The following is a 16,642-nucleotide window of genomic DNA, read 5'->3' on the forward strand; positions in this document are numbered from 1 at the left end:
TGCTCCCCAGCCTGCCCCATTTCCACTGATTCTAGTCCTGAATTAAAGAGGCAAGGTAGTGGAGCACCACCACTGTAAGACTCCTTATCCACTTTTGGCTACTTCTCCCCCCAACCCCACCCCCACCAAAGCTGCCTATGTTCTTCTGCAGAAAGCAACTTTAAACATAAAAGCCTACAGTTCAACAATTTAACATATGAACAAAAATTTTTATCACACAGTAAACAGGAATAAACATTATTAACTGACCTCTTAAAATTCTTACTGTCTGAGCAGATATCCACCTCCAAAAAGAACTAAAGAGAGAAAGAGAGAAAGAGACTTGAAGTTTTTTGTAAAAGAAATAAAAAATGCTTATCAATTTCTATTTTGCTCAGCAAAGTATAAAATTAATAATATTTAAAGTATCATGTTTTGTCTGGTCAAATCTTCAGTTATCCTGAAACAAAATTCAATAGTTTAATTGTGTAAATCAAAAGCATTACACAAAGACTTTATTATTTAAGGACTTATTAAATGATAGTTTCAGACTACCATTCCCTAAGGTGGTTTTTCCAACTGCACACTTGATGGGCCTCATCATTTCCAGTATTGCATCAAAAATGAGACAGGACAGAGAAGAGAACCACTAGATTCTTTTTTTTTTTTTTTTTTTTTTTTTTTTTTTTTGACAGTGAGAGAGAAAGAGAGCGAGACAGAGAGAAAAGTCTTCCTTTTTCCGTTGGTTCACCACCTAAGTGGCCGCTACAGCTGACGCGCTGCACCAATCCGAAGCTAAGAGCCAGGTACTTATCCTGGTCTCCCATGCGGGTGCAGGGCCCAAGCACCTGGGCCATCCTCCACTGCACTCCCGGGCCAGAGCAGAGAGTTGGACTGGAGGAGGAGCAACCCAGACAGAATCCAGCGCCCCAACCGGGACTAGAACCCAGGGTGCGGGCGCCGCAGGCGGAGGATTAGCCTAGTGAGCTGCGGCACCAGCCCAGAACCACTAGATTCTTGACAACTCATTGAGGCTCTGATTATGTTTCCAAATAGTTTTAGTGATCCATCACAAAGGTTAGAAATCAGGGAGAGGACACAATTCCTCTTTTTTTTTTTTTTAGTAAATATAAATTTCCAAAGTACAGTTTATGGATTACAATGGCTCCCCCCCCATAATTTCCCTCCCACTCACACCCCTCCCATCTCCTGCTCCCTCTCCCATTCCATTCACATCAAGATTCATTTTCAATTATCTTTATATACAGAAGATCGATTTAGTATATATTAAGTAAAGATTTCATCAGTTTGCACCCACACAGAAACACAAAGTGTAAAATACTGTTTCAGTACTAGTTATAGCATTACTTGACACTGGACAACACATTAAGGACAGATCCCACATGAGAAGTAAGTACACAGTGACTCCTGTTGTTGACTTAACAATTTGACACTCTTGTTTATGGCATCAATAATCTCCCTAGGCTCTAGTCATGAGTTGCCAAGGCTATGGAAGCCTTTTGAGTTCGCCGACTTTGATCTTATTCCTACAGGGTCATAGTCAAAGTGGAAATTCTCTCCTCCCTTCAGAGAAAGGTACCTCCTTCTTTGATGGCCCCGTTCTTTCCACTGGGATCTCACTCACAGAGGTCTTTCATTTAGGTCTTCTTCTTCTTCTTCTTTTTTTTTTTTTTTTTTTCCCAGAGTGTCTTGGCTTTCCATGCCTAAAATACTCTCATGGGCTCTTCAGCCATATCTGAATGCCTTAAGGGCTGATTCTGAGGCCAGAGTGCTATTTAGGACATTTGCCATTCTATGAGTCTGTCAAGCAGTGTCTTAACCTCTACCTCAAAGGCCCATCCCTTCAGCATGGTTTTTCTTTTTAAAATTTATTTTCATTTTTTTTTATTTGAAAGGCAGAGAGCCAGATAAATAGATTTTCCTTCACTGGTTTACCCCACAAACATCTGCAACACCCAGGGCCAAAGCCAGGGCCCAGAATTGCACTCAGGTTCCCATGTGGATGGCAGGGACCCAAGTACTTGAGCCATCATCTGCTGTTCTTCCCTAGCCCCTGCCCCAGGATGCATGTCAACAGGAAGCTGGATTGGAAGCAGAGTAGACAGGACTCTACCCAAGCATTCAATATGGAATACGGGTATCCTGCACCAAATGTCCTCCCCCGTGGAACATGTTTTAATATATTTGTTTACCATCTACACATAGCATCTTTGATGTGGTGTCTGTTGAAGTCTTTGGCACATTTTTAAAAAATCAGATTGTTTTCTTATTCTTGAGTTTTAAGAGCTCTTGTATATTTTGGTTAATAGTTTTTCATCAGATGAATATTTTGCAAATATATTCCTTTGTCTGTGGATTGTCTTTTCTTCCTCTTGAATGAATATTGAGAACCGTACTTTAAACACTTAGCTCTCTCTTCTGCCCATATTCTGGAAAATACTATATGATAAGATTCTTCTTTTTCATCTGTCACAGTGTGCTGTTGGCAGCAGCCCATCTGTTAGTTTGTTGTAAGAAATCTTCTAAATATCTTGTGTAGTCAAGTTGAGAATCAGCTCATGAATACCTTAAAGTGCTTCTGGAAAAAGTGTGGAGCAAAGGGGCAGGTGTTGCATGGTGGGGCACATGAAGCCTGGTCTTCAGATGGGTCTCAGAGCATGGAGAGAAGCGTCAGCGAGGAGAGAGCCCCACAATTCCTCTTATACTAAGTTCCTAAATGCTGAGGGGCCCAGAAATCTTTTTTTTTTTTTTTTTTGAAAGAGTTACAGAGAGAAAGAGGGAGAAGGAGAGAGACAGAGAGAGATCTTCGATCCTCTGGTTCACTCCCCAAATGGCCGCAATGGTCAGGACTGGGCCAGGCCAAAGCCAGGAGCCAGGAGCTTCTTCTGGTCTCCCACATGGGTACAGGGGCCCAAACATTTGGGCCATCTTCCACTGCTTTCCCAGGTGCATTAGCAGGGAGCTGGATTAGAAGTGGGAGCAGCTGGGACTCGAACTGGCACCCATGTGGGATGCCGGCATTGCAGGCAGCGGCTTTACCTGATAAGCCACAATGCCGGTTCCAATCCAGGAGTCTTTAGCTACTTCCCTGCATGTCCTTCTAAGCCCTCAAACTTAAATGTATCAAGAGTAGATCTCAGCTTTGACTATATGCAAGAATGACACATGGAGCTGGATAAAAATGTACAAGCCTAAACTCTATCCTTTAGATCTACTCAATCAGAACTGCAGCTGGAGGTCCAGGGTTGATTGACACTAATGCAAGTCCAGGCTTGAGAATCCCTAGTCAAGAACAAAGAAGGAAAAAATAAAAAATAACAAGAACAGAGAGGGGAAAAAAGGAAAGAAGCTATTACATCAGTTAAGTAATCCAGAAATTCTAAGAAGATGCCACCACTATCACCATCAAATGACAAAGGACAAGAGTTAGGACCATGTAGGTGTATTAACTGGGGATCAGGATGGAGTCTGATCTAGTATTATTCTCTACAACGAGGCAGGGAAGTGGGTGAGGAGAAGGAAAAAGGTAGTTTGCATTATGTAATCAAAGGTGCAGTACAGCTAGAGTCAAAACCGAGGCTCCAGGGCAGGCATTTGGAGCAGTGGTTAAGTTGCCACTTGGGAAGCCCACGTCCCGTATCAGAGAGCCTGGGTTCAGCTTGCTGCTAAGGGGCACTCTGGAAGGCAACAGGTGATGGCTCAAGTATCTGGGTCCCTGCCACCCACATTAGAGACACAGACTGTGTTCCACGCTCCTGGCTTCTGTCTGGCCCAACCTCAGATCCTGCAGGTATTTAAGAGTAAACTAGCAGATGAGACATCTCTGTCTGCCCCTGTCTATCAAATAAAATTTAAAAACAAATAAATATGGAAAATTGGTTGAAATTCTGTGTCAGATGCCTCAGATCATTAGATTTTCTTCTCAACTAGTGAAACCAAGTACCTGGTACTCTACCATCTTGATATAAGACTTTAAAAGTTTTATTCTCCGGAGAGGGTTAAACAGGGTTCCTGGACTGGTGGATACCATCAACAGAAAAGGGATGAGGCCGGCGCCACAGCTCAATAGACTAATCCTCCGCCTGCGGCACCGGCACACGGGGTTCTAGTCCCAGTCAGGGCGCCGGATTCTGTCCCGGTTGCCCCTCTTCCAGGCCAGCTCTCTGCTGTGGCCAGGGAGTGCAGTGAAGGATGGCCCAAGTGCTTGGGCCCTGCACCCACATGGGAGACCAAGAAAAGCACCTGGCTCCTGGCTTCAGATCAGCGTGGTGCACCGGCCGCAGTGGCCATTGGAGTTTGAACCAACGGAAAAAGGAAGACCTTTCTCTCTGTCTCTCTCTCTCACTGTCCACTCTGCCTGTCCAAAAAAAAAAAAGGGGGGGGGGGAAGGGATGAGTACTACACTGAAAATGGATAAAGCCAACATATTGAGTAAGACGCCTCTGTAGTCTTCACCCTCTAGGAGGGAGACTGAAGGATTCTTCTTTACAGGACCTAATCAACCCAAGGGAGAAAAACCTCATTAGTTAACAGTGAAATTCCCTAATTACGTTGCCCAACCAGATCACTCTACCATGAAGTTGTCAGCAAGCCCTACTCAGCATTTCCATAATTTCTACTTAGCATTTCAATCCCCTCTTTTAAATACAAGCAGATAACTAAGGAATATTACATGTCTGAGAAAAATCTCCAACATTAAAAAAATCAATAACAACAACAATAACAAGAACAGGTGTTTAACTTAGCAGTTAAGACCCTGCTTAAAACACCTGCCCCAAGGTCACCACTATGGTGCAACGGATCAGCATTCCAAATTGGAGTGTGTGTGTGAGTCCCATCTGCTCTGCTTCTGATCCAGCTTCCTGCTAATGTGCCTGGGAAGGCAGCACAAGATGGCTCAAATACTCAGGTCCCTGCCACTCACATGAAAGACCTAGGTGGGACTTCAAAACTCCCAGCTTCAGCCTGGCCATTGCAGCCATTTGGGGAAACAACCAGAGGATAGAGGGTCTCTCTGTCTCTCCTTCTCTGTCACTCTGCTTTTAAATAAACAAAATAAATACCAAAGAGATAAAAACAAAAAGCATTCACATCCAACATAAGAGTGACTGGGTTCAATGTCCAGCTCTAGCTCCTGACCAGCTTGCTGCTAATGGAGGCAGAAAGTAATTGGGTTCCTTGCCACCCACCAGATTAAGTTTCTGGCTCCCAACTTCAACCCTGGTCCAGCCCCAGCCACGGCAGGCATTTATGGAGTAAAATAGCAGATGGAAGCTCTCTTTCCCTATCTATAAATAAAGAACGTTAGCTGAAAAAAAATTTAAAGGAGAGGCAAAACAGAGGAAGGAGAAGGAACTTCACCTCTGTGGCATCCTCTCCCCAGACCCATCACCCAAGGCCAATCATGAGAAAATATCACACAAATTTGAACTGAGGAACTGTCTATAAAATATTTGACCAATATTCTTCAAAACTATCAAAGTCATTGGAAAAAAGGAAAGTCTATGAAACTACCACAAGTCAGGGAAGACTAAGCAGACATAACCACTGAATTCAATGTGGCATCCTGGATTAGATATAGGACCTGAAAAAGCATCAGTTTGGTCAGTGCCATGGCTCAATAGTCTAATCCTCCGCCTGCGGCGCCGGCACCCCAGGTTCTAGTCCTGGTTGCTCCTTGGGCCCTGCATCCACATGGGAGACCAGGAGAAGCACCTGGCTCCTCACTTCGGATCAGCGCGGTGCGCCAGAGGCAGCGCACCGGCCGCAGCAGCCATTAGGGGGGAAAAAGGAAGACCTTTCTCTCTCTCTCTCTGTCCATTCTGCCTGTCAAAAAAAAACAAAACAAACAAACAAACAAAAAAAAAAAAAAACAAAACAAACAAACAAAAAAAAACCATCAGCTTAAAAGAAAAAATGGAGAAATCTAAAGTCCATAATTCAGTTAATGGTATTCTATCAATGTTAATTTCTTAGTTTTGACAAAAGTACTGTGGGTACTTAAGTATAAACACTAAGTGAAGTTTCGTCAAGGGTATGCAGGAACTCCATGTGCTATCTTGGCCGCTTTTCTGTCAAGTCTAAAATTACTATCTAAAAAAAGCCTAAAGGACTATCATCATTACCCTTAGAGAACTAAGGGAAGATACTACACGAATGAGACATAAATGAAATATTTTTTAAAAAAACATTTAAAACCAAATAAGAATTATTTTAAAATTTTTATTTTAATTATTTGAAGGGCAGAGTTAGAGAAAGAGATATCTTTCATCTGCTGGTTCACTTCCCAGATGGCTGCAATGGCCAGGAATGGATCAGGACAAAGCCAAGGAGCTTCTTCTGGGTCTCCCATGTGGGTGCAGGGGCCCAAGCACTTGGGCTGTTCTCCACTGTTTTCCCAGTCACATTAGCAGGGAACCAGATTGGAAGCAGAGAAGCCAGGACTCAAACCAGAGTCCATATGGGATACCAGCATTGAAGGTGGTGGCTTTACTTGCTATGCCACAATGCTGGCCCTAAAAAATAATTCTTAAAAGTAAAAAATTAATTACAGTAATGAAAAAATCATCAGTTGGATGATATACAGTTGAGAAAACGGCTTCATGAATCAGAATAAAAAGTCAAAGAGATGAACAGCAGGTGAGAAAAGATAAGAAAATGAGAGGACATGTCCAGAAGGTCCAATATATGAATAATAGGAGCGCCCAAAAGAACAGGGAGCAAAATATAAAAAGCATAATAAATAATGAAACTTCAATAGGATTAAAGGGCATGATTGTCCTATTAAAAAGGGCCCCAAGCACCCACCCCAATGCATAAAAAAAATAGACACTAAGTACATCACTAAAATTTCAGAACCTGAACACAAGAGAAGATCCTACAATCTTCTAGAAGGAAAAAAAATTCACATACAAATGGTCCAGAATCAGAGAATGCCTTTCAGAGTTATAAACAGTAACACTGGCAGCTTGAAGGTAATTTAAAAAATGCCTTCACAACTCTGAAAGAAAATTATTTACAACCTAGACTTTGAGACCCAATCAACAGTTGATCAACTACAAACAATAAAGTAATTTCCAGACCACTAAAACTCAAAATACTTACCTCCTAAAATCATACAGTTACAAAATATATTTTATTTTACAAACAGCAATGCAATAGTTGGTATTGGCAAGGATCAGAAATGTATGTTAAACTACTGAACAGGTGCAGGGTTAGCAGTTAGGACATCAGTTAGGATGTCTGCATCCCACACAGGAGTACCTAGGTACAATCTCCAACTCTGGCTCCTGATTCCAGCTTCCTGCTAATGCAGACCATGGGAGGCAACAGGATGGCTCAAGTAGTTGGGTTCCTGCCACTCATGGAGACCTGGGTTGAGTCCCTGGCTCCCAGCTTTGACTCCTCAGTTGCTACTGCTATGGGCATTTAAGTAGTAAATCAGTGGATGGGAGCTTCTTCTTTTTCTCTCTCAGTGTCTCTCATTCTCTGCCTATCAAATAACTGAACTATTGAATAAAAGGTTACTGAAAAATAAGATATTCTTATGGTCTTAAAAAAAATCCTCTCACAGACTATACATTTATCACAAAGGGGAAATGTTACTTTGACACCATCGTAAGTGTTCAAACTAAACATTACCAATAATAGGACAAATTGACACTATACACCCCTGATGTAATACAATTAGAAGTGTGCAACAGGAGCCTGCATTGTGGTATAGCTGGTAAAGCCACCACCTACAATACCAGCATCCCATATGTTTACGTCCTGGCTGCTCCACTTCAGATCCAACTGCCTGATAATGGCCCGGGAAAAACAGCAGAAGTTGGGCCAAGAGTGTGGGCCCCTGCTACCTACGTGGAAAACCTGGAGGAAGCTCCTGGCTCTGGCCTGGCCCAGTCCTGGCCATTGCAGCCATCTGGGGAGTAAGCCAACCAATGGAAGATCTCTCTCTGAAATTTTAACTTTCAATAAATAAATAAAATGTAAAAAAAAAAAAAAAAGACTCCATTTCTACCATTTAAAAAAGTATACAACACTACATATTTAGCATACAACAATATCTATGTAGTATTTTTAACAAAAATGGTTAATTTGAATCTTATAACCCACAACCATGAATCCAGACTGTAGGACATTTTACAAGATAACTGGCCTGGACTCTTCAAAAATGTAAATGAAAGACAAATGCCATGAAAGGCAAAAAAGGGTAAGGTGACTGACTGTTCATTAAGACAACTGAATGGGGATGGTGTTGTGGTGTATTAGGCTAAGCCTCCGCCTATGGCGCCAACTTCCCATATGGGTACAGTTTATGTCCCAGCTGTTCCACTTCCAATCCAGCTCCTGCTAATGCGCCTGAGAAAGCAGCAGAAGATGGCCCAAGTCCTTGGGCCCCTGCACCTAGTCAGAGATCCAGAAGAAGCTCCTGGCTCCTGACTTTGGATTGGTGCAGCTCTGGCCATTAGGGTCAACTGGGGGAGTGAATCAGTGGATGGAAGATCAATCTGTTTTTCTTTCTCTCTCTCTCTTTCCCTCTAACTTTGCCTTTCAAATAAAATAAATAAATAAATATTTTAAAAAGAAAAAAAAAAGGAAACAGAGTGGAAATTGGGCTATGGGCTGTTTTTTTCTTGCAACGAATTTTGTAAATCTACCACTTTTTAAAATATGTGCATATAGAACTCATAAAAGTAAGAATTCAAAGTCTGTAATGTTAAGTAAACAGACCAAAGAACAATAGTAAAACATGAATCATTTGTATGATAACAGGGTGGGTAGGAAATGCATAGAATCTCTAGAAGTTACTAAGAAATTAGTACCATTTACATTAAAATACCTAATAAGTATTATTAAGAATTTATACTAAGAAATTAATTAACACTGGTTGCTTTGGGTGTAGGAATTGGGTGGCTGCAAGACAAAATTAGGAAGAATAGCATTGTGTACCATTTTGTACTTTCAAAACTTTGAACCGTATGAATGTATTACTTACATACAACAAACTGAAGATTGGAGCCAACCCTGTAGCACAGCGGGTGAGGCTGCTGCCTGCAATGCAGCCTCCCACATGGGCACCAGTTCTAGTCCCAGCGGCTCACTTCCAGCCAGCTCCCTGCTAACGGCCTGGGAAAAGCAGCAGCAGATTATGCAAGTGCTTGGGCACAAGTCACTCACGTGGGAGACCCAGAGGAAGCTCCTGGTTTTGGGCTGGCTCAGCTCTGGCCATGATGGGCATTTGGAGGGTGAACCAGTGGATGAAAGATCTCTCTCTCCCTCCCTCTCTGTAACTCTTTCAAATAAATAAATACATCTTTAAAAAAAATTTGAAGATTTTAATAAGTTGAATAAAGCTTTTTCCAATTAATTCTGGGCCACTTTGGTCTGCAACATCTGCCTGAGCATTCAGCTAACCAAATGGAATGTTACTCACTTATTTACAGTACTATCATTTGTACCGTATGTGTTCCTGGTCACACTGAGTGAACTCTTCAATGAGGGTGGCAAGTTATTCTCTCTTCCAGAGGCTTTTGATCGACCACCCCAAAAGCTCACAATGCTGTAGAACATCAGGCTTTCACAGGCTGAAAGCTTCATCAGAATTCAAATGAATGAATGAATGATAAGACCAGGAGGTAAGAAGCAAGCATTATCCTCTAAAAACATGGAGCAGCTTCAAGATAAAAAGCCATTTTGTCAATTTAAAAAGCTCTGGGATTATGAATCAATTTATGCTCATAAACTTATTTCCTAGAGCGGCATATTTAGAGAAAGCTGGAGTCATGATTCATATGTATCAGCTACCTTCTCTCTCAAGGACAGAAATTTCTTCCTTGAAGAACTACTGCTTGTGGCCAGCACTGTGGCAGAGCAGGTTAAGCTGCCACCTTCAACACGGGCATTCCATATGGGCGCCAGTTTACGTCCGGCTGCTCAACTTTTGATTCAGCTCCCTGCTAATATGCCTGTAAAGCAGCAGAAGGCAACCCATGTGGGAGACCTGGAAGAAGTTCCCGGATCCTGGCTTCAGATTGGCCCAGCTCCAGCCCTTGTGGCCATTTGGGGAGCGAACCAGTGGATGAAAGATCTCTCTCTGTGTCTCTCTCTCTTTCTGTAAACTCTGCCTTTCAAATAAACAAAATAAATCTTTTTTTAAAAATGTCTTATGTTCTATTAAAAAAAAAAAAAAAGGATTGCTTGAGTTTTTTGCTCCATGTCCTCTGGACATGTTCTGGCATCATGCTTTCTATGACCTGGCAGAGCTCTGCAGCTGGAGAAATGCACAGGTTAAAACAGGAATTGCTAATCCTTTTGGAGTTACAACTGCCTATGCAGTTTCTGGGAAATAGTTCTACCTTGAAAATAATGAAGAACTCCCAAAAGTTAATTGTCTCGGGATTCAACGGGTCACATGATAAACTGCCAATAACAAGTTATTAACAGGCATATCAGATAAAATGTTCTCATATTAAGTGGAAAACTGGACTAGAAAATTCCTTAGGCAATCTTTTTATTTTTCTTAAGAATTATTTACTTATTTGAAAGGCAGAGTTACAGAGAGAGCAAACAAGCAAGATTTTACGTCCACTGGTTAACTCGCCAAATGGCCACAACAGCCAAAGGTAGGTCAATCCGAAGCCAGGAGCCAGGAGCTTCTTCTGGATCCTTTGGGTAGGTGCAGAGGCCCAAGCACCTGAACCATGTTCTGCTGCTTTCCCGGGTGCATTAGCAGGGAGCTGGATTGGAAATGGAGCAGCTGGGACTTGAACCGGTGCTTGGATGCCAGCATTGCTCGCAGCGGCTTTACCCGAGATGCCACAGTGCCGGCCCCTTAGGCGTTTTCTGATACTAAATGTTCTGTTATGTTCTTGGATATTGTGAGATGGAATCTAAGAGAAATTCAACAGTTTGCATTTCTAGGGCCAATAATAACACTGAGTGCTAAAGCACAAAATGCAAGCAACCCAGGTGTCCATCTTTTTGGTGCTAATATACTAATATTATTCCTAATAAACTTAAAAACTAATCAAGCTCCTATAATCCATTATCCTCCAAACTAGTGTGTGTGTGTATACATGCGTACACATGTGTGCAAACCAGTGAGACTAAAGGTAGATTTGAAAGCTATAAAAACAGGATAATTCTCAGCCACATCACTAGTGAGTCTACTCTGCTTCTATCAGAGAGGACAAATATGCATAAATGAGACCTTAAACTTCTTGAAAAAACTTCCCCAAAACAAGTTTTTTTCTTCAGACTTAATTTAATGACTGCCTTCAATATTTGCAAATTCTGCATTAATCGCTTCAAAGAAGACTATTTATAAAAGCTATCTGGCATGACCGTTTCAGTTAAAATTCCCATTATCTCCTCACATAGGGGGCAAGAACAGAATGCTGAAAGGATGAAATGAGCCTAAGTCCCAAATAACATTACTGGAAGGTGGGATCAACTGGAGCCACCAACTTTTGCTTAATATCCCTTGTTGAAGTTGCTTTGTATTTACTGGGATCGGCGTTGTGGTGTAGTGAGCTAAGCCTCCACCTGCAGTACCGGCATCCCATATGGGCACAGGTTCATGTCCTGGCTGCTCCACTTCAGATCCAGCTCTCTGCTATGGCCTGGGAAAGCAGTGGAAGATGGCCCAAGTGCTTGGGCCTCTGTACCCGCTTGAGAGACCGGGAAGAAGCTCCTGGCTCTTGGCTTCAGATCAGCCCAGTTCAAGCTGTTGCTGCCATTTGGGGAGTGAACCAACAGATGGAAAATCTTTCTTTCTGTCTTCCCTTTCTCTGTAATTCTACTTCTCACATAAATAAATAAATAAATCTTTAAAAATATTTATTTATTTATCTGAAAGGCAGAGTTACACACAGAGAGAAGGAGAGATAAAGGGAAGGATCTTCCTTTCATCTGCTGGTTCACTCCCCAAATGGCCACAAAGTCAGGAGCCAGGAGCTTCTTCTGGGTCTCCCACATGGGAGCAGGGGCCCAAGCTGCTTTTCCAGACACATTAGCAGGGAGCTGGATCGGAAGTGGAGCTGTCGCGACATGAACCAGTGCAGCCTGCGGCTTAACCTGCTGCACCACAGGGCCGGCCCCTTAGAAGTTGCTTTACACTTGCCTCCTTACACATCCTAAGACTAGATGGCTTCAATGGTGGCTTGAATAAGTAACAAATCACTAAGAGAACTGCATCACTAGAGCAAGACTAACTAGGAATAACTGGATGAACTCAAACTTTTGTCTTATCAAGCAGAGGCACACTCTAAGTGCAACATCTTTATGACACCATTTGCCATACTTTCCTCTCTGTTTAATATTATTTTCAAATCACCCACTAGGTGCAAGCAGAGAATAATCACTAAAGTTTTGTTAAAGAAACAAGCAAAAGTTATGTAAGCAATAATCTGTCGAAGTGGAAGATCAATGAAGGCCTCCTTTAAAAATTCCTCAACAGGAATTTTTCCACCAAGTAAGGCTTTCATGTCTATTCATTCTTCTTAATCTGTTTTATGGGTTTCGGAAGATGCTTGGTGCATAACTCCTATAATTATTAACCTTCAAACACAGGTTAGATAATAATACAACAATTTCTTCCCAACTGCATCACTGGCCATTACAGCCAGCCATCTGGGGAATGAACCAGGGTATGGAAAATCTCTCTGTCTCTCCCACTTTTTTTTTTTGGACAGGCAGAGTGGACAGTGAGAGAGAGAGACAGAAAGGTTTTCCTTTTCCGTTGGTTCACTCCCCAAATGGCCACTACAGCCGGCGCACTGTGCCAATCTGAAGCCAGGAGCCAGGTGCTTCTCCCGGTCTCCCATGTGGGTGCAGGGCCCAAGCACTTGGGCCATCCTCCACTGCCTTCCCGGGCCACAGCAGAGAACTGGACTGGAAGAGGAGCAACCGGGACAGAATCCGGTGCCCCGACCGGGACTAGAACCCGGTGTGCCGGAGCCGCTAGGCGGAGGATTAGCCAAGTGAGTCACGGAGCCGGCCTGTCTCTCCTACTCTTGAACTTTAACTTTCAAATAAGCAAATCAAGAAAAAAAAGGAAAGGGAAGGGAAAGGAGAAAAAGGGAAGGGAATAAAATACCACAGGGGCAGGTTTTGTGGCACAGTGGGTTAAGCCCAGCTACTCCAGCTTTCAATCCAATTTCCTGTGAATGAATGCACCTGGGAGGCAGCAGATGACAGTTCAAGTGCTCGGGTTCCTGCCACTCCTGTGGGAGACCCGGGTGGAGTTGTGGGCTCCTGGCTTCAGCCTTGCCTTTTGCAGGCATTTAGGGGAGTGAGCCAATGGATGGAAGACAGATCTCTCTGTCTTTCTCTAACACTCTGCCTTTCAAATTAATAAATAAATAAATCTTTTTAAAAAGAAAAGCGAATACTGTAGCTTGTTACATGGTGCTCTACACCTGAACCTGTCCACAGCCCTTAAGAGAAGTATCACCTGAGGGAGTTCTGGGAGGCTGGCTTTCAAAATGTCAGTTCCTTGACATTACCTACTTGTTGTCTTAACTATAAATCCATTAAGTGAAAGGCCATCATTGCCTAACCTTTCCCCCATATGACAAAACAATTTAATCTTATGCTTGATATGTCTATTCCGCACTGGTAAAACCAAACAAAATGTCTACAACGTTAGTGAACACAGGCACCTCCATAACTTAACCGTTCACTCTGCCATCCTTCACAGGCCCATTGTACAAAGTGTGGTGTGTTATGTCACATTTAGAAATGAAGAAACTGAGGCCAGGGGAGTGGGAAGAGACTTGCCACTTTGTAGCAAGAAGGCATCTGTCTGGAGGCTGCAGCTGTGGTCTTGCCCTGCTCTATTAGACAACAATGCATCCTCAAAAAGTGCCTGGCGGACAGACAGCCCAGAAATCCTCAACACAGGCATCCAAGGCATTCCCGAGAAGAGGAGACCAACCCTTGCTTCTCAGGCTGCATAACCGAGGGGACAGGAGAGCAAGAAACCAAAGAAAGAAAATCAACTTCCGAGTGAAGGCCAGAATCTTAGGTGTTTTCGCCACTTTGGAATATTACTGAAGCACTGCTCAAGCTGAAAAGGAATCAGGAAGTCCTAGGGACTTTAGATTTCAGTCTTAAATCGCAAAACAAAAATATCTGAAATTACAACATTCCCCCCATATGACAAGCTATATTCTTGTATGTCTCTATAAAACCCACAAGCCCTAAATCAAGTCCCTGATCTTTAGAGATGATTTCAGGAGCCCACTTGTCCACCTCCAAATGCAAAAAAAATACTGGCCCTAACCCGAGCAGCGCCCTTCATGCACATTTTCCTCTGAAATCCTCAGCCTCCCATCACCTTCCTGTGCCCCACCTCCAATAGCTTCATCAGTGTGGCCAGCGGCTTTTACTCTCAAAGCAGGCACGCACTTTTACTACGCCCCTCAGAACGGAAAACCTAAAATCCCGGGAGCAGGAACTGGCAACTGACGAGCCAGCCGGCCCTGGCTCTCACCATGATACAAAGACACAGCGAAAGCAACAGACGCCCGAGTCTCCGCACCCCACACCTCACTCTGCAAGAGGAAGCAGACTTTCAATGGAAGCCGACCCAACACTCAGCACCCCCACTCCCACGTGGTCTTGCCCTTCTCTCCATACCAAGGCAGGACGGCAGAGGGGTCCGGAAGGATCCAGACCCCTGGGGCTGCGGCGGGAGGGGCAGGAGGGAGAGCGCCAGGCAGACGTCCCAGCCGCTTCCCGGGGGCCCTGAGCTACACGCCTCCCGGTCCCAGGACCTGAGATCCCACCCCCGAGACCCCAGACCTCTCCACGGCTCTCGGGAGGCGACTTCAAGGCTCCAAAGCGGCGGCCAGGGTTGGGCTGCCTAACACCGGGTCTGGACAGGATGGAGCCCGGGCCGCGTGCGGCGGAGGCTGGGAGGCGGCCCCTTGCCTGCCGCCGCCCCTCCCAAGGCTCCAGCTCCTCCAGGTTCGGGTTCACGGATTGTAGGGCGGCCCTCACCTCACTTTAGGGTGGCGGCGTCCGCGGTCCAGCGGCCCCGGAGCCCCTGCGAGGAGGCGGTGCTGGGCGGGAGGAGACGCCGGCGGCCCGGGCGATGGCTGACAGGCGCGCAGCTCCAGGCCGGCCGGGCACACGGGGCCTGGGCGGGGCTTGCGTGCCGGCCCCGCCCCCGCCCCGCCTCCGCCTCCCACCTCAGCGGGCGAGCCCCATGAGGTGACTACGTCCGGGGTTACTCCGGGCCGTTCACCTCCAACCCCGCTCCCGCCTGCGGCGCGGTCCGGGCGGCTTGAGGTGGGGGGGGCCCCGAGGCGCGGGTTCCGAGGACTTGGAGGCAGCCAATGGCAAGCCGGAGCGGGGCGGGGCGACGTGAGGCGATGCCTATGGTCCGAGCGCGGCTCTGCCATTCGGGGCCCAGCGGCTAGAGGGCGGGCGGGCCCGGGCGGCCTCGGTGCCCCTTTTGCCGGGAGCGGCTGCGGGGCCAGCCCGCCGGCTCCCTCTTTCGGCGGACAGGGAAGTGGGGAAACGGTCTCAACACGCACCTCCCATCAGGACCAGAGGCGCCCCGGGCCGCAAAAAGTGAGCGGCCAGCCAGTAGCAGCACCAAGGCGGGCTGAGGGGCAGGCGGTGTGCGTGCTCGCGGTGGGTTGGGGGCCATCAGCTGCCCTCGTCACAGAGGCTGGTCCCTTAAGTTAGTGCAGGCCGACTCCTAGACCTCCAGAACTCGTTGTTCCCCTCCGCAGCCCACCCCGCAAAGGAGCTCTGGGCGCTGGTCCCTGCGTGCTGAGGAGAAGCCCCGGTAAAAGTGGCTGGGTGTGCCTCAGGACCAAAATCTGCCTGCCCTGAGCAGGGGAAAGAGGTGCCAGCCAGTTCCTGACTGCTCAGATTGGAGAGGGCCTCCCATCCTCCACCGTGGTTACGCCAAGCCCTTGAGACGAAGCCAACCCATTTCTCTAGCTTTCCCGGTTACTTCACAGAGAGACAGACGTTCACGGCAGCTGTGTGATGAAAATCGATTGTAACTGGAAGGGGTCCCAACACAGTACGACGGGGCTTCAAGAAGTTCCTGGAGAAATGGGATTAAAAGAAAAATGCCAACTTTCTGAGGCCTCCTGGTACAACCATTGGACAGGGACAGAATGGAAAGGGGAAGGAAAAAAGTTTGCACTTAAGAGGAGTGGAGTGAGTTCTAACCCCTTCCAAGAATCTAAGGGAGCACCCAGAGTCCTTCCCTGATTCTTACACAAGTGGGTGGTGAAGGCCAGGGGCAGTGCTGGGATGACAATCTGGCGGGGAAGATGTTCCAAGGCACAGGGCGCATAGTGAATAGGGGAGAAACACACCCCCTAGGCCAGATGTTCCTGGGCAGAAGCTGAGGCAAGAAAGACTGGCCAACAAGGAGCAATACTAATCTAGGAGCCCCAAAACAGCATTGCATGGTGGCACCTCCAACCCACTTTAAAAATAATAGGGAGTGGAAACAGAGAAATTGGGAAAGACGTGGATTTTGACAGAACAGAGATCCATTTTTATGCTAAATGTAGCACCAGGATATCTGTCAGTTGGACAAAAGTAGGAAACTCAGAAAAGACAGCTGAGAAAGATTTGGGACTTGACAGACTGAGAACAAAGACTGGGG

General features: G+C 45.5%; 1 protein-coding gene across 11 annotated transcripts in view; it reads right to left on the reverse strand.

Moving 5' to 3' along the window:
* ACACA (acetyl-CoA carboxylase alpha) overlaps positions 1–16,642 on the reverse strand; it is a 318,142-nt gene that overhangs the window by 251,967 nt on the left and 49,533 nt on the right. For 2 of the 11 annotated variants that reach the window (XM_008271157.5, XM_002719077.6), the window contains exons 1-2: positions 15,007–15,257; positions 250–296 (exon numbers count right to left, since the gene is read on the reverse strand). The exons of 3 other annotated variants lie outside the window; for them this stretch is intronic. Coding sequence is in view for 1 of the 8 variants with exons in the window: in XM_008271159.5 (XP_008269381.3) it covers positions 250–296 (47 nt within the window). In the remaining 7 variants the exon portion in view is untranslated. Of the gene's footprint in view, positions 1–249; positions 297–14,808; positions 15,258–16,642 lie in introns of those variants that run through there. 6 more of the 11 variants (XM_008271164.5, XM_008271159.5, XM_070061033.2 and 3 more) reach the window with 4 other exon arrangements.

The sequence above is a fragment of the Oryctolagus cuniculus genome, chromosome 17, assembly GCF_051225735.1.
Source record: "Oryctolagus cuniculus isolate XC-2025 breed Fujian yellow rabbit chromosome 17, ASM5122573v1, whole genome shotgun sequence".
NCBI classification, from domain to species: Eukaryota; Metazoa; Chordata; class Mammalia; order Lagomorpha; family Leporidae; genus Oryctolagus; species Oryctolagus cuniculus.